Source organism: Anguilla anguilla, chromosome 11, assembly GCF_013347855.1.
Source record: "Anguilla anguilla isolate fAngAng1 chromosome 11, fAngAng1.pri, whole genome shotgun sequence".
Lineage (NCBI taxonomy): Eukaryota > Metazoa > Chordata > Actinopteri > Anguilliformes > Anguillidae > Anguilla > Anguilla anguilla.
In genome coordinates, this window is record NC_049211.1 from 26,538,506 (window position 1) to 26,559,386 (window position 20,881).

Consider the following 20,881-nt stretch of genomic DNA (forward strand, 5'->3'; position numbering starts at 1 on the left):
GGAGAGCAGTCACTGCTCTTTTAGTTTTTTTTTTTAACCCATTAATATATATTCATTTTTATATATATTTATATATTTACTTATTTATTTATAGGTTTTTTCTCCTCTTTCATTCATTTGTCCTTTAGTTTTTTTACTTTGGCGATTGTGGCGGGATGTTCTGCTCTTTTCCCGAGGGAGGGGGCGCCCCCTGCGGGGAGCCGCGGCGGGCGAAGGGGGGCCGTCTCTGGTCCCGGACTTTCAGGCCTCCGGCTCCCGTCCTGGGGGGCCCGTGGGCGCGGTGGCCCCCGGGCGAGTCGCGGGCCGGCCGGTTCTCGCTGGCCTTGCCCTCCACGCCGCCGCCGCCGCCCCGCTCCGCGGGCTTCTCCTGCCGCTCGCCGGGGCTGCTGCTCGCGGGGGCGGGGTCCTCCGCCTTGTTGACGCGCAGCTCGCGCAGGGGCTGGGAGGCCGGGGGGGCGGAGCCAGAGGAGGGAGGGGGCGGGTCCTTGGGCGGCCGCTGGCACACCTCCGCATAGCTCAGTTTGCGGGGCTCCTGCAGTAGGGGGAACAGTGAAGGGACAGAGAGAAGGGAGAGAGACAGGGGACAGAAAGGGGGGGGGCAGTGTTAAGATAAGAGGAACAAGCAAAAACAAATTACAGAACAGAAAAAAAATTACATCGAAATGGAACTTACAGTTCCTCTCAACACTAAATAACCATTTCGTTTAATAAAAATGTAATTTTCTACCCTTTCCCCCCCCAATTTGAAATGCCCAATCATATTCATCATAGCCGAAATCTCTATCAACACTGGAGAGAGCAGGCAAGAATTGTGGGAGCCCCATCAACCAGCAGGGGACATCCCGTCATTCTGGCCAGCCTGAAAGCTCCCTTCCCTGGGTAAGGCTCATGCCCATAGTGCGTCGCACCGTGACGCTGTTCCATACCGGACCCATCTACACACTAGAACATCGTTTAACATTTCACAATAAAGCAGCCTGTAACTGATATTCAGTGTTACACTGGCTGCAGCAGCTGCGCAAATTCATGCAGTTTAATGGTGGAATTACAGGATGTGTCGGGGCAGGAGCCGCGGTGGTGGGCGGGGCCTGGGTGGGCGTGACGGTCGCGGGGCCAGCTGGGGCGCGTGCAGGTTTGGTGCTGGGAGGGTGCTGCGTGTGGGCTGGGGGGGCGGGGCCTGAGGAAGGGGCTGCAGCGGGGGGCGTTTCTTTTGACACGGGGGGCTCCGCCTTTTCCAGTTTCTTCTCCGGGCGGCTTGCACTGCTGAGAGCAAGAGAGAGAGCACAAGAGAGATGAATATGATGCAATCGTTAACCTTCCTTTTTATTTTTCATGTAATTCCATAACTGATTGGCAATTTATCCTAATTTACCATATTTTTATTATAATTCATATTCTTAATTTTTCAGGGGGGTATTTCAGAGAGCTGAATGGACAGTGACAGACTCATTGTCATTCTGGTGTCATTCTTAAAATTGAAACAATTTGAAACAACTCAGGCATTCACCCCAGTAAGATTTAACGTGCTTCAAAATGTCTAGTTTGCCAGTGATCTCACGAAACTCACTTTGTGAAACACCTGCATGGCATGACATATACGACCTACAACTTTATGACTCATTTAAAAAGGCTGGCGCCGGCTGGAGTATTTCAGGCTAAGCCCTTTTGCTCAAGGGTGCCAGATTTGGGAGGAGGCCAGGGAACGACACCTGGAACCTCTGCGTCGCGGCACCCCCCACCTGCTGCTACGCTCTTCCAGGGAGAGAGAGAGACGCGGGCGGAGGCTAACGTCACCTGGAGGCGGGGTGGTCTGAGGCGGGCGGGGCCGGTTTGCAGGCCGGCTGGGCGGGGGTGGAGATGCGGATCGCCTCTTCAGGGATGGCGGAAGACCCGACGGCAGGCTCTTTGGGCGCGTCCGGCTGCGGGGGGAGACGGGCAAACTGAGGACACCCCAAGGGAACCAAACAAAATGACACACGGCGGCGTGCATGACCCCAGTATCCCACAATCCTCTGCAGCGTCCATGTGACAATATGCACCCTCACCTTCTCCTTGTTCAGGCCGCGCACCACGTCCGACAGGCGGTTCTCCAGAACAGGCTCCCCCCCCTGCGTTCTGACCACACAGCCGGGCAGTGGGGGGAAGCTGGACGTTGCCAGGTCAAATTTGGGCTGTTGAACTTTGACCTCAGCTAGTGGGAGTGGCCTCTGTGAAAGAAAAGGGGGAGAAGCTTGTGTCAGCCCATTCTGTGCCAGACAGTCTCCTCCATGTTATGCTCTGTAAAGAGAGTTGTCAGTACACAGCCCACTCAAACTCGCAATATTTAAAAAATACTCCCATTTTAGATCACCAAAAGCAAAACGTGCATATTTTAGTGTAGCAAACCTTCATAAAACCGTGTAAAGTAATGGATAGTCAAACTTTGAATGGTATCTTTTTATGTAGACTTACAAGGTTTCATTATAAACTACTTGTCATTTTTAATTAAACCTGACAATCTGTCCAGCTGGAACTGAGGCCCTCCCTCCTCCGGGTGGCGCTACAGTTGATTAAGTGCCACCCTGCTGGGCTGCTGGTCAGTCTGGCGCTGGCACGGTCAGGATTCAGTATCATTTTGCGATAATGACGCGTGTCTATGGTGTCGTTTTCAGACCCTCAGATCTCATAATCTTACCGCTCATCGGGTCAGGTATCAGGGATGACAGCTTTTGGGGGGGGTGGGGGTAAAGCAGGAGAGAGAGGGAAAGAGAGGAAGGAGAGAGAGGGAGGTAAAGGAGGAGAAATCCCAAAGCCACCGGACCCGTGACAGCCTGCAATCCCTCTATGCGCGATGGTTTCTCATCACCGGGTCCAGCTGACACCAAGCTGACTTCGCGAATTACCGACCATGCAAACCGGGTACCGGCTGTCTGGAAGCTTCCGCACCGACATCACAGCAGCCCCAGACTACATCACCCAGGCTGCCAGTGAACATGCAGGTGAGGCCCAGTAGCTGTTTGTATAAGCTCTATTAACGCTCCAAATGAACAAATAAATACATTTTGGAGCGGCACAACTAAGAACCTACACATTTTACTACAAAACAGAATGTTAAGTACACCTATGTATTTTGTTAACCTGAACACTTTATTCATTAGCAGTGGTGCAGTAAAGAGAATTCAGGCCATAAATGCAGCCTACAAGCCAAGGCAGCCCAGCACTGCTGTAGTGTGTGAACCACGCGAGGCTGTTCCCACCTCAGAAGCAAATTCTCCCCTTCCTCTACTGCAGAAGAGCGAAAGGCGAGAGACAGTAAGGACGGTAACGAGTGCGGGAGGGGTTTCAGTTACCGTGGTGCGGTCATCGTCCCTCTTCCTCCTCATCCCCCGGAACGGGCCCCTCCTGCAGAAGGTGTGTCACAGTGCGGTTTAGAAACAGGGCCACACACCGCAACGTCCTGACAGCAGATCAACCCCGTTTCTTGTGCAATGAGACGAGGTCAAACAGGCCAACTAAAGGCTTCCTTTCCTCCCTAGGCCAATGAAGCGTTAGTCGGCTCTGGAGCGGCCGAGGCTTGCTGCTGGACTGTGGGGCACGTCCTCATACGGGAAGGCAGTGTCGCAGCAGGATGAGCCACCTAGCAGGCTAGCAAGCCGAGTGCATCTATCAGCGGGAGGCCAGTTCTGTTATTTTCAGACCCTCAGATCTCATAATCTTACCGCTCATTGGGACAGGTGATGGGGGCGACAGCTTTGGGGGGGGAGGGGGGGTAGGGACGGGGAAGAGAGAAAATGAGGGAGAGGAAGATCAGAGAGGGTAGGAAGAGTGGGAACCCAAAGCCATCAGACTCCTCGTCACCTTGAATCCCTCTATGCGCGATGCGTTCTCATCACTGGGTCTGGGGTCACGTCAAACTGACGGGCCACCATACAGTACGCTGGCTAACAGTGGGATTGGTGGGTCAGACACGGTCCCCACAAAACAGCAAACCAATACTCCCTAACACACTGTCCCCACAAAACAGTATTCTTCCAATACACACTCTCCCTACAAAACACTGAACTGTTTTGCCAAAACATATTAGGGAAAAGCAAACGAAGAGTTGCTCTCAGAAAAGTCTATAAGCAACTCAGGAAATAATTCTGTTAAGAAAATGCCAATTAAGCATGTTATTTTTATTATTTTAAGCAGACAAAGGTGTACATTATGCCGTTTTCTAAACTCTTTCTAAGCATTTTACTTCGGTTCTATGTCTGGTTGCATTTACTGTGGATTTATGTTTACTACAAAGGTCTGCACATAGTTCGTACCTCTTGCTGTCTGACACTAAATATTGGGCAGAAATAAAATAGGGAACAAAAGGACTGACCTGCCCCTGCCGGCCAAACCGCCATCCTCGCTGATCTCAGGAGGCGAGAGGTGGGCGTCCCTGGAGGGGAAGGAGGGGCTCAGCTCGGGACCACCGGTGCGTGGGGGCAGGGGGCTGCGGGCCCCCGACGTGCCGTCCACCAGCGGAACAGGAGATCCGGAGGGCGAGGCCAAATCGCTGGTTCTGGGCTGAGGCTTCACGTGGTTCCTGTTGATGCAGGAGGAGGAGGAGGAGGGGGGTGAACACAGTACTCCACATTGAATCAGGCCTGCTGAGGGTCACAAGGTCGTCGCAGTTTAACTCCAGACCCCCCCCCTCCCCCCGCCATCTCCGCTAACGTCAGGAGCTGTGACTGCAGACTGGCAGCACGTCGAGCCGCTACGCTCCACCCAGACCGCAGAAACTTTGGAAATGAGTCACCGGGTGATACAAATGTCACTGAAAACAGAAGAGCATGCACTGGGGATGAACAGTGCCGTGCGCAGTCTAGACAGGACAAATAGGAAAATCAGTCCTCTCAAAACACTATTAACGCAGTCAATTTAGTGATACAGGGTCGGCCATTTCACATTAGGATAGCCGTCTAGGCTGCGCACGCAGTGGCTGAGTGTTAATTCATGCGTTTGGTGGGATATGAGGCGTTAGATAAGTCTGGATGAAATATGGTAAATAATAAACATGAATCGAAGCTACTGCAAGCAGAAGCTTTTCACAGGGTTTATCGTTCGAGTGGCAGAAGACAAACAGATAGCGGCAATAATTACCAGCGACTCACTGACTTGAACCACTCAAAGTTTTGCTGAGGAGAGCAAGGTCGTTTGATTGGTTCACACAAGTCAGTGTGCATGATAAGCCCCACCAATTACAAAGGTGCGTGAAGCCTCGCTTTCCTAAAGTTCATCTTCCCAAAATGATACATTCATACAGCCAGCTTGCTGAACAGATCCTTTGACAGCAGATTTTGAGAACTGTGTCAGCCAAAAAATGGCAGAATGACAGGATCATGTGATCATGTGATAGTGAAGCTTTTACAGGCTAATGTAATATTTTACACATACAATGTTACAAAGCCCTTTCTGTCTCTTGTGGCCAGTTCACATTCTCTGGCCAATCCAGGCCGAGTATTCGAGATTCCCCTGAGCTCCCCTCACCCTCGATTGACAAAATACTAACAGCACCACTAATTGCATAAAATTGGATGTAAGAAAGTGATAAGTTAGTTCCAATAAACGATGTTGGTACAGGATAAACATACCAGACCACAAGGGTCACCAAAAAAGGAGGGGGACATCAATTGCTGTGGAAACATGTCCATTCTAGCAACACAGAGCCATAGTAAATACAGACGTGTTTGGCACAAACAACTGAAGCAACAATCAGGACTGTAAAGTACTGCCAGTTTATCAAAGAGGTCAATTAAACTTGGGTTCCAAAAATATTCCAGTTATACTTGTAAGTCAAAAGAAACAAACTAACAAATACATGTTAAATCGGGATTTTGGCTCCCAATATAAAATAAGCACTTGCACTGTGCTCCCAATCTGCTTGCAAAAACTTGTCCTGCATACAGTACATACGCATCTATCAATCACTTTTATGGCCAAGTTTATTTAAAGCTCAGCGCAGTTTTAAGAGGATCACACAGGTTTAATGTGTGTGCGCCCCAAGCAGAAGACCGGACATCACAGAAGAGCGTTTCTAATCGAAAGGGTCAGAGTCCCTTCTTCCCCCAGCGTGTGCACACGACGCTGGCTCGGTCACATGGGCAGAACGGACTGTGAGCGAGACGTCACGCTCGGCTAAACCTCTCGGACTCGCGTTCTCTCCTGATCAAATCAACCGATTGGTTTCGCGCGTCTGTCCTCCCGGTCGCACCAACGCTGCGGAGGCATCGGCCCCAGAAAAGGGAAAACCAGTCAAAGCCAAAGCAAGTTGGGTGGAGGAGTTAAATGAACACCAAATGAAGGTCATGATGAAAATGATACAAGGGTGGAGGAACATCTGGTGGAAGTACCTGAAGGCATTTAGTACATTCTTTCTGGAATAGAGTGGAGCACTGTGGGGATTTTGAGAGAGAGAGAGAGAGAGAGAGAGAGAGAGAGAGAAACAGGAGGGGGTTGGGCATGGGGGAAACGGAAGGAACCAGTTATTGGTGACAAACAGCACATTAGCTCCAAGCCTGCCAAAACCCTTCATGTTTTCAACTCATTAAGAAGCATGGATGGCTATTCGTGAAAACGACGCAGAGTCACTTAACACACCCAATCCCACATCTCTGGCTCAAAGTCGTAAAGGTGCTGCATGTTCTGCAGGCAGTTCCCCGATTAGGAATGTCCAACCTTAAATTTCAGGCCCGTCCCAGTCCCCCCTTTCAGCTCAGGAGAGAGCATGCGCACGAGCCGGGGGCTCTGGGAGTGTGAGGGCGGAGGGGGCCGTACCGGTTCCGGCTGAAGAGCCTGCCGGTGCTCAGGGAGCTGGAGTTGGTTTTGTAGTGGCCGGGAGAGCTGAATCCGTTGACGAAGCCGCTGTTGGGAAAGGGTGCCTGTGGGAGGAAAGGGAGGAGTTAGGGAATTTATCCTGACAGGCACACACCCTCAACCACGGACAGACAGACAGACAGCTGCACTCATGCACACGTACCTTTCAACTGTCATGGCAGAGACCAAGTGCTCCTTCTTAATAGGCATACCAGTGCAATAAAACCTAGGAATGCTCCAGGGATGAACCATCCTAACACAACAAGCCACTTTATAGTGTTCAAGAACAAGAACCAAATTTTTGGTCCTTTTAAACAGGCCACTTGCACCAGGAAACAAAAAATGTATTCTATTCAAAAATGAATTCTGCTTGACCTTCAATCTGTTTTGACCAAATTCTCCAAACTATCAATTACTACCATTCCCACTAGATCAGTGAAACGCAGCAATTCAATAATCCAGGTTTATAATTCAATACCTTTAGGTGGAAAGAGGGGGGCTCCCCAGAGATACAATGAAGCGGAATCCCATCCATCCCCCCACCCCCTCCAACACACAGACATGCAGACACACGCGGAATTAGATTCCAGTGAGACAGGGGGCCTCACCAGGGGGGTCTCGAAGTACGGCGTCGGGGAGGGTGTCCATGTCGGGGGGACCATTCCGTAGAGGGGGTACTGCTGCTGAGGGCTGTACACCTGCTGCATGTAGAGGGGCGAGCTGTACTGGGACTGGGACTGCTGGGAGTACAGGCCAGAGTCCAGGCTGCGGTAACCGTTCTTCGCAAAGAAGGTGTTGATGGCCTTTATCCTCGCCTGGTGGGGGGGGGAGCGAGCAAAAAAGGGGCAGAGAGAGGGAGGGAGGATACGAGAGTGTGAGAGAATACATTTTACATAGCACTGCAGTTATACTTTGTACGCTTCATATTGCAAATGCATTGGCAACATTACTTCATCTTGCCAAAAAACTGCAAGGAAAGTAACAAAAAGAAAAAAATGAGAGGGAAGGGGCAAGAAGAAAGAAGGGGACAGGCCATCACTGCAGATACAAATCGTATCCAGTCAAGATGGCAGACACCTCAACCTCTCTGTCAAAAGGGCTTCTACAACTAGTTTACCTAAAACAGGCAGCAGAAACCCTGCGCCCAAGCGGTGGTGGTCGGGTCTAACCGGCCAATCACTGAGGAGCTGAGCAGAATACGAGTCACAGAAGCAGGAAACAGAGGAAGCAAACAGACGCCACCACAGCGTCTCCCCCGATGACATAATTATACGGTCGGTAGGGCAACACTCCCTCAGTTGAAGGCGGGGGTGGGGTTAGACTGAGCACATAAGAGGGAAAAAAATGGCCCAGACACTCATTGCACTGAGACACTGATAGGCTCAGGTGCGTCACATGGGCCGACTGGATCTGCCCTTTGGGGGGGGGGGGGATACTCTCATCCAGTAAGAGGATAAAGACAGCCAAAGACCCTCAAGAAGTACACAGTGTAAACACAAGTGTGAAGCAGACAATCACATGGGCGGAGGCGGGCGTTAAAATTTCTGCCCTCATTAAAAACTGGTATACATACAATAGGTATAGGAAGCTGGATTCATTACATGCAATTAAATTTGTTTACAGAATTGAACCACTATGAGCACACTTCAAATATATCCTTCAGAACTATGTAAGGATAAGTCTTTCTTGCAGACTTCTAATGGGTTTAAAGAGTAAATCCAATCCTTATTTTACAGCACATTGTCCGAGTGTGTTTACACAGTGAGATGCATTCAGGCAATACGAGTTGGAAAACTAGATCCTTTTTTTGTTTTTAAGCAAAGAAAAAATTTTTTAACAACAGGGACATGAGATTTCCATTTCGGAGCTATAAAGTCTGACCAGTTGGCTCCCATTTGCAACATGGTTGACACCATGTCAAACAGGAAGTGATGTCACTACTCACCATGATTGGCTTTCCCTGAAATGTTTTGACTTCTTCCCTTAAATATCGGTATGCCTGTGTGGGGGTTCAAAAAGTAAAAAGATTAAGATTCCTCTCAACAGGTTTTTAGTCCAAATCATTCCAAACGAATTCAGCAAAATATCACAGTATTAGGTTATAGTAATTTACCAGATTTACTAAGAGCACACTAAGAGCGCAACATGGCAGCAGGTGGCTCACCTGTTGTGCGTCTGTGTCCGACTGGAATGTGATGTACCAGTTGTTATTGTGTGCGAACTCCACGCTTATCACCTTTGGACAATTGTCATTTTTAAAGAGAGACTCCACTTCCTGTAAGGGACGGAAGAACCCATTGGAATTAGATTAAGGATGGTAACGAGAGCGGAATATAGGCAGCTTTGCACCATCTAAACCCACAGGAAAAATACTAGCAGCTCAATGCACGGTGAAAACAATTCCAATTTGAGACATTATTTTAGTGTGAAAAGGTGAAACGTGAACTTGGCCCCGAGAGGGCAAAATTCGCGCAGCGAGGCAGGCCCCCCTACCTCCACGGGCGTGGCCTCGGGCACCTCCCTCAGGATGATGATGCAGCGCTTGTGATTGGGACGCACCTTCTCCCCCTTCTCATCCACCTGGACCATGGGCGTGGCTAAAGGCACAGAGAGGAGAACCACGTTCAGGTGTGCAGGCTAACCCTCCAAGCAAACACCGAGGTCCCATTTTCGGCCCTGCCGTGGTCATCTGTACAGAGCTGTTCACGCTCACAGAGGGGTGCTGGCTGTGTTCTCTTCAGGAATATCCCAGCTAACAAAATGTTCTCACAATATTACTGGAATGTTTTCTCAATGTTATAACATAGCTACTACAAGGCAGCAACGTTGTGAGAACGTTTCGTGTTAGCTGGGGTGAACACAGTCGGCTGTGCGAACAGAGAAAAGGTATTTAACCCTTTGAAAAGTAGGTTTTTGGAATGTTCTTTCAACATTCTAAGTCAGTGTTCTACAACACCATTACTTTCAATTACCTGAGTGATTGTTACATCAGCACTACAATGTTCAGTTAGGAACATTTTTATCCCATTTTTGTGATCTTACACATACCAATTTGTGTTTTGTGAAGTACAAATTATACGCAACCATAGACAGGCTCGATTCACAAATTTGACACGCTTGGAGTCTTCAGAATGGCATACAGAAAGTTTATGGTACAGACTCCATCTCGTGTAGGCACTTTCCAGGCTGTGTGTCCGTGTGTCTCACTCACATCTGAGCACATCCAAGATGAGGCCCATGTCTGTGGTCAGGGTCTTGATGCCCTCCATGCTGGCGATGGTCCAGATGGGGATGAACTGGTCGCTGTCCATCTGAGAGATCAGGTAAAGGTCCTTGGACAGGTTCTCCCTGTGGAGGGGGTACATGGGGCAAAAATGAAGGCGGGTGGGCCTCACATCACAAGCTGTGCAACATGCAAGACCTTGAGGGACTCTATTTCTGCACTAAGCCAGAGGGACAAGCTCTGGCGCTCTCACCGGGAGAAGCACGACTCCAGCTGCTTCTTTAGGGATTCACGCAGGGCCTCAACCGAGATTGGCTGCTCCTCCGGCAACTGGCCTTCTACAGACAGAGAGAGATAGAGAGAGATTAAATAATTAGTGAACAAGAACACAGAAAATTGAGAGAGACCCCCCCACACACACACACACACACCACACACAGCCATGAGGACATTAACACAAACCTGAAGTCCCAGGTGTGAGGTGAGATGGGATGTACCCAAGGTCCGGGACGGGGTCCATGCCATTAATTGCGTTCTCTGCGGGTACTTGGGGGCTGCCATCCGTGAGGCAGGAGAAGTCCAAGGGGAGGGGCTTACATCCAGGGGCAGAGCAGTCCGAGTATCCTGGGTGGAGGGAGAAGATGAGTCAAGGTGGGGGCAGGACTCTGACTTCACTGTGGTCATATAAAGGCCAGCGGCCAAAATCACATAACTGAGTGGGCCTGAACACAGTAACGTGTAAAGACACAAAGATAAAGGGGAAAAGTGGTCAGGATTGGATTGTGAGGCGTCACCACACCAGACTTCCAATGTGTCTGGATCCATCAATCAGAAACCCCCCCCTGCACAGTAAACCCCAGGTTCTTCCACAAACACGTCCTCTCACCTTCAGTGATGTCATCCGGGGAGGGCACTGTCTGGGGCCAATGAGAGCCTTCACTGCCATCGGCAGGTGCCTCGCTGGGGGCTGCAGGGACCTCCTGCCACACTTTAGCATTGGGGTTCAATCCTGCTCCCTTTGAGGTGACCTGAAATTAAAAACACACGGGCTTATCTGACACTCTTCATATTAGCTGAAATTGCACTGCTGATGTCTTGGGATAGAACGCTGCGCTGCCACTGCTAGAACTACAGGCCCAATCACTACAAGAAACTGCAGTTTCTCAACCAGCTTCTTCAATTTACAGCCAAAAGGATGAGTAGCAGTTACTACTAAGACAGCAGGTACAACCCTACAGCTACTTCTGCCATTCGCCATGTTTTAAGGTCTAAAAAAGAGCCAGTCATAACAACACGAACTCGCAACTTAGGTGTATTTGCGTCAAAGACCTGTTTGCAGGATATTAATTTCTCTTGCAATATTATTCAGGAATTTCATAATAGTGCTTACAATGGATACGATTAAAATCACCTCCCAAGGCACTGAACGAATCCCAGTTTGTACAATCACTCAAAATAGATTAAAAGACAGTCATAAAAAATTAGCCTTGCTGGTTGGTCGTTTTGTCATTTTTACTTCCCGAAAGTGAGTAAGTAGAAAGCCAAAATTCTTGCAAAAGTTGACGTTGTTGCAATTCTTTCATTGATATTCAGATTATTATGTTCAGCAGGTAGCAGATCGAATTACATCAAACCAGCCTCATCCACAGTCATGACACAGTAAACCATGAGCATATTACAGATACGTGCCCTTCTTAACTCATGTAATAGATAAAGAACTAACCAGAGCAGTGCTCCCTAAAGCCTCTTAGAAAAAGCCTTCCACAAATTAATTGTGTCTGTCTACTGCTTCATTTCATAAGTGAGGTCTGAAAATAATATTTTCTGTCAAGACTTAGTGGACAAAATAATTGCATTTTAAATATACATCATATACGTGGGAAATAAATTATAGTACACTAAATGTAATGTGCAAACATGGCTTTTGGTATCTTGGTAAGTGCATCTATCGACCTAATTAAGGCTTGTTTTCACTTCCCTTAATTAGCATGACTATAATACCCTGCAATTATAAATATAGACATGACTAATTTAGTATGATGAAACGGCAAAATAAAACGGACCTGAATTTTTTTAAATGTCATTAGTGGGGGGGAAATAGTAAACGACAAAACTAAGATAATAATTCACAATAAGAAAATAGCCACACTGCACACAGCAGAAAAGAGGAGAATAAAATTAAAAATATACCGACTAAATGGCAGTTTAAAAGATTAACAGACTTTTAAGATGAGCCCAGTGTCTCGGGCATACACACATTTGACGGGAACTAATACATTTAAAATCAACTTTAGAACCCAAGTTAAGTTACGGATAGAACAATTTTACCAATAGTAACGTTTTATTCCAGTGAAATAATTCTGACAGATACACATCAGTCAGTGAGAAGGTACTAGAACACATCACTTGCACTTGCATAAGAGCAGAGCCACCTGTGAAAAACTAATTCGGCTAAAACTGCGGGTTAACAGACTCAGACTCTCACTGCCGTGAAGTAAAGTTTATGCAACACTCCCATACATAGGAGATTTGCGGCTATTAATAAACAACGTGCCTGCAATCCTATAGGCTCCACGGCGTTTTAAATAGCCCCGCTAATAGTTCTGCTATCACGGCTAATCTTATTACGCACAACAGACTCAAACACAAACAGAACATCCATGTGGCACATAAAACTGAACTACTACTGTCCCTAATAGAAACATACCATTTATACTTTCCTGACAAAAGGACAATACCGGTAAAAGCAACGATTGTTTAATGCAGTGACTATACGTTATCATTCTGCAATGCGTTGCCCCGGGGAGAAAATGATCACACTAAATAGCACAATCTTGAGTTGATCGGTGATGTTTTTTCTACTGATAAGACAGAAAACATGCCATGTAGTTACAGACATCAAAAAACGGATTTCTGTATCAGCAGGCGCACGGAGCACATGGGCTCTCACCCAGTGACCCGATGACGTAATCTGTCTACAACGAACTTAAAGCAAACAGGACGACCCAGTTGCTAGCTTCTGTTTGTAAACTAATTGGGCGCTCTGCCATAAGTCGTACAGTCCGTCCATCAGTTTCTAACCAGGGTTTTATCTGTTCAGAAATAACGGTGTATTATTTGCACAGGAATTTAAGAGAGAACTCGTGCGCCGTCCGCTAAGATAACCAGCTAGCTAGCTATGTCACATGGCTTCCCCCATTCAAGTCGTCGGAGTGTGAATGGCCGTCACCGTCGTACTTATGCTTGTATGCATTTAACAAAAAAAAGCCTTACCTCGACGAATAAAAGCATTCTCGTCACACCAATGGCTTGTCCGGTTTGTGTTCGTAGTGTCCAACGTTATAAACGGTCTAAAGGCCTTTTAAAAGTAAATTTTAGTGTGGTCCGATGGAAGACGAATATTTCCCAAAAGCGTGCGAGGTAAAAAGGCGCCCTCGATGGCCCTTAGGACGGCCTCTCATTCGCTCATTCATTGCCTCCGCCTCCCTCCCCCGTCACGCTCACAAACATACTTATCTGCCGCTAACTAGCTCGCTACTCCACTTTTAACACACTTGTTCGCTACCAAACAAGTGCCCCGCGTTGCTATTGGCAGAGAGCAAAGTCAATCTGTGGGGTTTAGAGCGCTTGGTGGATTTGAGACTTTCGAACCTTAACCCGCCCGTCCTTAAACACTGATCCAGGATCAGTGTCTGCCTTTCGGATAACAGAGCCGCTGGTGATTAAGGGCTGGATTAACTGTTCCTAAATCGGCCGCTGGGAGTAAATCTCTGAGCGCGCGCTTGCGCTGCCGCAGCAGTTGTTTCCGGACTTTAATCCCCACCTACTCGGCATGACTGTCTAATGCCAGCAGCCGAGCACATGGTGAAGAGCAGACATATCGGCCGACACCGGAAAACGGCGACAAGTTTCAAAGCGAAAATAAAGCCCACGAGCTGCATGCACCGAAGTCCCTGGGATATCACAACCGTTCTTTTGCCCTGTAAAATAACACGTGCATAAACCTGGAGCCAAAAGGGCGACTTTCAAGGTTAAAATCACTAGTTATCAAACCTCATATCTCAGGAACACCAGCTCGAATTTACGCCAAGTATACCAATCGCCTGCTCTCCCAGGCAGTAGAGACGGATAACATTTCTGCGAATTAAACAATTTATCCAACGCCCAGGTTGATAACGAACTTACTGTTGCACTGTTTGCCAACTTGTAGATACTCTTGACACAACAAAATCCTGAAAATGACACCGCCCGACACATAAATTACGGGAAGCCAACTCAAAGCAAATATTTTCTTTAATATTTGCGTAAAATTAAGAAGAGGCTTTGGCAGCCCTGTCTATCATTTCTGTGCCGAGAGGGTGTCTGTTCAAGCCCTGGCACGCGGTTTCTGGAATCGACCTTGCGGTTTCTTGAATCGAACGTGCGCTTACTAAATGAGAACACTGCATTAAACCTTAAATAGGCTTTAGTCTTCAGGTTTTTGAATTTTCCTGCTGGAATTGTTAAAACTGGATGGGTTCGCTAAATGTAGATCTCTAATCCATGGCAGTGTAAAACAAGTACGGTTCAAAACTTCAAATACTTATCTAGACTAGAGAACTAAGAAAGTATTTGAATATCAGATTAATGTAAATGCACATGCAAAGTACATAGTTAAGATGTAGAGGGTATAAAACACATTTTCAATATACAGGCTTTTATTTTGCCATTAAATTGCACTTCTTTTTTCAACATAAATACACTGTTCCTTACAGAAAACATGGGATTTAGCATGCCCTGCTACAAGTAGTTTCCTATTATTGTGTGCAAGTAAGTCATCTGTTGTTCCAGACACCAGAGCATGTAGAGGTGAGTGTGAACAGAATTCTCTAGGTAAACATTTACACGGCAGTTTTCATAACCAAGGCTGCTTGTATTTTTGATTACATTACATTTAAACTCTTAACAGATCCTCTTATCCAGAGCGATTTAGAGATTACATTGTTACATACAATCAATTTATACAGCTGGCTATTTCACCAAAGCAATTCAGGTTAAATAGCTTGCTACAAAAGCAGTGCCCCAGCTAGGACCCGAAAGGCAGCATCCCATTTGGGAATCAAGCCCGCAACCTTCAGGATACAAATCGAGTTTCCTAACCATCGTTCTACACTATTGCATGGTTTTATTTTTAATTCGGGGTACCTGTAAACCTGTTGCAGTGTGTGTGCAAGCTGTATCTGCTGTGTGAAATCACATGGAAGTAGACAGGTGTGCTTTTTTCCCTCCTCAGCTGCTCATCTCAAAAGATGCTGCAGATGTAGTCAGTATCCCTGTCTAGCTCAGAGGCTTCCAAAATGAGGTATGGTGAACACCAGCACCTCTGAAAATGGGAAAAATATTTCCCCTCTAAGTACAAGTATCTTATATTTCCATATTTAACAGTCTACATTTCATATTTTATACAGACTTCAGGATAAAATAAACACTGCCAGATTTACACACCATGACAACTTTGTGGTCATTCTAAATAGTAAATAAAGAAGCCATATTGTACAAAAATAGACATGTGATATAGATAGGTGATACAATGACATCACAGCTATATACATCCATATCTTAGTGTGTTATATAGTGATGACTACACTGTAGCCCAAAGGATACAGGGGGTTCCTCAGACACAGGGGTGATTCAGGTGTCATTTTGTGAGCTCTGGACCCTCAGAATGGTACAACTGACCCGTCAGAGAACTTGAAAGTTGCCACCAGGGTAGTGGGGTCAAATCTCACTGCTGTCATAACCTTGAGCAAACTATTTCATCCAATTTTTGCACTAGACGTACCCTGCTGCAGACCTGAACAGTATCAACAAGGCGAGTTGTGCAAGTCACCCTTCGTAAGGGCATCTGGCCAAGCACATTAATAATAAATAATGAACAAGAGGCAGATACTTCAAATGTGATCTCAAACAGCAGATCCTGAACATCATTCAATCATACTTTTGAAATTCTGCATGCAAAATTAATGTACTGAGGGGGAGCAGCCGTTTTTGTGCAACATGACACAATTGGGTGGGCGGGTAAATTAACTAAATCTATCAAGGGAACAAACTGTCACCAAAACTTGCATCCACCACCCAGGCACACATCATTCATTGAGCAGACACTTCATTTGAGATAATCAAATTCATATGAGGATGAATGAAAAGAGAATTTAGCCAAATCTCTCACCACCTTTCATTAAAAATGGCCAAAACAAGAGGAGCATGACCCTAACTAATACCCAAATATCATCTTTTCACTAACATGTGACTTCAGCTTTTTATGCAAGGACAAAAGATAAACTACAAATTACATTAAAATATAATTTAGGATATCTAACCAGTATGGTAATAACCTCCACCTCAAATCTAAGCTGCTTTCTTGGTGATAACGGTGTCGCAGAGTTGGCACAGCAGTGTACTTAATCGGCACTTTAAACATTCACTTGTATTGCCAAAATAAACCATCAGGAATCCGGCCTGTACAAATGTTTGCATTCAAACGACCCAAGTATATTTCACAGACGACATGACACCCTTCAAGGACGGCAGGGCGGTGGTAGAGGCCACGCGCTTTTCCTACTGCACGACCGCAGGAGTGAAATTAAAATTGCAGATACTGCAAAGCCTGTTCTTTCATATTCGGCGAAGATTAAGCTTTAGTCCAAATGCGCTGCGCACTGCCAAAGTCCGCTCCTGCTTGGTGCTTAGGTACGCACAGAGAATGAGCAAGCAAACATAACCATTCACACTCAGACTCGGTCAATCTCTTATCTCCCCTGACTACAGACAGATCGCCGGCTAAACCAGGCTGACAGACAACGCAGCTGCTAAGTTGGAGAAATCACGAAGAAACAGACAGCATGTCTGCTAGCGAAGTATCCCTACGGACACAGGGTTGGTTAAGTCAAGTCAATCAACATACTGACATGCACGTTGCATATGCAATATTACTCCAATTGCACGCAGTGTGCACACGATTGGTTAAAAAACGTGTCCGTGAGACCAGTGTCCATACATCCGACAAAATATGATTATAGCTCAACAGCTAACCGGCACAGTACAAAACACAATGTCCCTAGCAATACCCCTGCGCATTTGTAGCAATGCGGGTAAAATGCCGTAGCCGGATAGGGCACTAGCTGTCTTGCTTCTGTTGCTATTCCTGATAGCAAACTGTCAAGGTACAGCCCGACAGCGTGTCGCCATTTGTAACGTGTAGACTACGTTACAGCTAATGTTAACCAACTGACGTTACAGGCCTCGTTAATGGCTAACTGATTAGCTAGGCCTTTGCATGCTTGCGGTTAACATATGGAAGGTTGATTTAGAGATTGAAATCAAAATGGTTTTGTAGTCATATGACTGGCATGTCTGACCGGTAACCACGCTGCTTCAACAAAATCAAAATCGATTTGCTGTTGCTAAGGTTAAGGTAAGGTAAATGTTCATAAACGTAGACTGCCATTTTGGTAGCCGGTCTAACTGGCTAGGCAGACGGATAATTAGATATTGTAGCCTGTAGCTAGCAGCTAACGGGCTACCAGTGTTAAGAAAACGTGCATGAATAAGCCCCCAAGCTAGCTAACAAGCCAGGATACCGAGAGTCCGGTGGATTTATATTTTAGCTTGGCTAACTTGGGAGCTTGGCATGTATAAACACCTGTAACGTTACGTTAACTATGGCACACTGCAAAACGTAACGCTAAACTAACGTGATAGCTAGCAGGTAAAGCCACGACGTAAGTTAGCTAGGTAGTCAATAGAAGCTAACAAAACATACTTAAAAATAGCGACTATAGAACAAGCGAGTGATCAGTGTTCCGACCTAGCTAACGTCAATAATGTTAGTAGCATAGACTAGCGAAAATAAAACACGAATTTGTCGCCTGTAACCTCTGCTGGTTACCCCATTACAAGCTAGATTAGGAGGCTAGTTTCTATTTCGTGGAAACCGGTAGCTTAGCTACCCAACGTTGCGTTACAAAAAACATGAGTCTCAATGAGGGTGGGGGCAGCGTGGTGCTATTCAGCGCAAGGCCCAAACTCACCATGCCGCCTTGGTCTCCGCCGGTCTCGGGTGTTTGCTCCCCCTCTCCTTTGGTGTCCGGTCCCGGCTCAGCCTCCTCCTGCTTCGGCGGATCTATGTCCTGCTCTGAACTCATCGACCGCTCGAGACTCACTATTCCCCTTCGTTCGCTCCCGTCTCCCCGCTTGCCGCCCCTCTCCTCCCCTTACCGGGTGAATTCAACAATCGCTTGTCTTCTGTGAGATGTTTTAGTTAGCTACACCGGCAAATAATGAAGAAAACTCGACAGTGGCGAGAACAATACTCCAGATCTGGCAAATATTTGGTTTGTCTTCGATACTCCTCCCAACGTTACTGAACCGCGGAGTGCATTCCTGGTCGGGCGATCGAAGCGGACACAGGGGACACGCACCTTCCCCGAAAGTAAGCGCTATGACAGACACCACGCTCGCAGTCCGCCACCTTCCCGACTGGCAGGGCGACCCCTCAACGCCCTCTGTAGGAAACGTTCAGCGTGTTGTCTTATTTCCGGTTCCGGTTCATCAACTGTTTAAACCACAGAACGAACGGAACGCTTCCTTCTGTTGCCCAAGTTGCAGAAACCAAATGGCGTCCAGTGCAGCACAGCTCTCAATGTCTCCATAGGCTACAATAGAGAAATGCATGCCTTTTTATAAAAAACGAAGGGGGTCATATTTTCAACAACAGTTATAACAGTGATTTTACCTGACGCGATACAATAACGACGTTACAGTTGAGTTGTATTACTCATCAGAGAGTCAACACTAGACTCTGGTTGTATTGAACACGTCATGATGACTAGCTATGAAAGCCTGTAAAGATCATCATACAGAGGTTGCTCCATGAAAATCTAACCTAATGTACTTGGTGTAGCTGCATCAAAGGAAATTGTATAAGAAAACATACTATTTAACATTTGCATTAGCTAGCAGTAATGCATTTGGTGAATGTTAAATAAACAGGGTGATCCCTGTGGTTTGAGCTCGCTAGCTATGTAAATATGGCTACCGGAGAGTGGCAAACTAGCAAGCAAAGTTACAGTGACAGCACAGTTTCATAGCAGCTATTTGTATCTCATGATTGGATCTCTTTTTTTGCAAGCAAATCAAATAGATAGCATTTACCACATTACAATGCACTAACTGGCTGCATAAGTAACATTCAAGTAGTTGTCCACTCATTCCAGATGGTTCACCTCCGGGACTCCCTTGTCAAGGGAATTGGTTATGTTACAAGAGTGTCCAGCCTGCACTCATCAACACTAAGCAGTGCTAGCTCGATACAGTTCTGTGATCCATATGCAGTTCAGTAACCCATACGCAGTTCAGTAACCATGGAAGTTAAAACTACTGTAAAGTCCTGCTCCTTGTAGGCCATTCATCAGCTGTTACACTTTGCACTAATCAGAGTCTTATGCTGGCCAACCAGAGTCTAGTGTTGACGTACAACAAGTAAAACAACTCCAGTATAACTTCATTATAAATTGTGTTGAGTAAAATCATGAATTTATTCTTATTCTTAAATGTATTTTTGGTATAATGGGGTTGAAAATATGACTGTAAACCCCTTACTTGGATGGAAAAAAAGCCAAAGTTTCTCTATTATAACCTACGGGGAAATTGGGAGTGGTAGTGCATTGGACGCCATATTGGTTCCTGCAACTTCTAGGTCGTCCTGCCTCTCCAGTTCCTATATACACTCTATGGTTCAAGTCACATAACTGTATAGTTCAAACCACACTTCTGTGGTTCACCATAATTTCAAACCCCCTTCAAACCACACCAGTTGGGTCACTAACTTGGGGATACTTTCATGATTTCCAGGATCAGTTTCATGTCATCCTCCACATCATTGGTCAAAATTGCCAGGACAGAGAACAATTCAGTAACTTCAGTAGGGATTCAATAACTTCAGCCAAACACCAGGTGTTTGTCAGAAAGTAACTGAATACCCAAACACTCGCCTACCACTGCAGATCCCCGGGTTCAATCCCGATAGCGGTACTTCCGGCTTGGTCAGACATTCCTACAAACACAATTGGCAGTGTTCGCGGGTGGGAAGACGGTGAGGGTATGAGTCCTGATCGTTGCATTAGCGACCCCTACTGATTGGTCGGGGCGCCTGTTCAGTGGGGAGGGGATCAGGGGAAGATAGCGTGAACCTCTGCACGCATTACACTCTCCCAGTGAAACTCCTCACTGTCAGGTGAAAAGAAGCGGCAGGCGACTCCACATGTAAATGGTAAATGGACTGCATTTATATAGCACTTTTATCCAAAGCGCTTTACAATTGATGCCTCTCATTCGCCAGAGCAGTTAGGGATTAGGTGTCTTGCTCAAGGACACTTCGACACACCCAGGGCGGGGTTTGAACCGGCAACCCTCCGACTGCCAGACAATCGGTCTTACCTCCTGAGCTATGTCGCCTATGTATCGGAGGAGGCATGTGGTAGTCTACACCCTCCCCAGACCAACAGAGGATAGCACATCGACCAGGACCGTGATTCACACGGGTAATTGGTATAACGAATAAATTGGGGAGAAAATGGGAGAAAAATGGCAACAACAAAAAAAAAAGAAAAGATGCGTAAACCAGTTTCAGGGGCAGTCATACATGCCGAAGCCATAATTCTATTTCCACCATGTTTCACAGATGAGGTGGCATGTTTTTGGACCATGAGCAGTTCCTTTCTTTCGCCACACTTTCCTCTTTCCATGGCTTTGGTATAGGTCAATTCATCTGTCCATGAGACCTTGTTTCAGAAC

At 46.6% G+C, this 20,881-nt stretch overlaps 1 protein-coding gene across 4 annotated transcripts; it reads right to left on the reverse strand.

The window, feature by feature from the left end:
* Positions 1 to 128: 128 nt before the first annotated feature.
* LOC118208534 (la-related protein 4) lies at positions 129 to 18,591 on the reverse strand. 4 transcript variants are annotated; one of them, XM_035383298.1, is made up of 17 exons: positions 18,118 to 18,591; positions 10,935 to 11,076; positions 10,511 to 10,672; positions 10,302 to 10,386; positions 10,037 to 10,173; positions 9,319 to 9,422; positions 8,990 to 9,100; positions 8,771 to 8,824; positions 7,434 to 7,640; positions 6,787 to 6,890; positions 6,363 to 6,404; positions 4,349 to 4,555; positions 3,330 to 3,381; positions 2,046 to 2,207; positions 1,795 to 1,919; positions 1,050 to 1,260; positions 129 to 532 (listed from the first exon to the last, which is right to left on the reverse strand). In XM_035383298.1, the coding sequence occupies exons 1-17, from the start codon at positions 18,229 to 18,231 to the stop codon at positions 134 to 136; spliced, it is 2,418 nt and encodes an 805-aa protein (XP_035239189.1). In that variant the 5' UTR covers positions 18,232 to 18,591; the 3' UTR covers positions 129 to 133. The 4 variants fall into 4 exon arrangements, with proteins under 4 accessions (XP_035239189.1, XP_035239188.1, XP_035239191.1 ...); XM_035383297.1 differs by having other exon boundaries at positions 1,050 to 1,263; positions 18,118 to 18,590; XM_035383300.1 differs by lacking the exon at positions 18,118 to 18,591 and adding an exon at positions 13,322 to 14,331 and having other exon boundaries at positions 1,050 to 1,263.
* Positions 18,592 to 20,881: the final 2,290 nt, after the last annotated feature.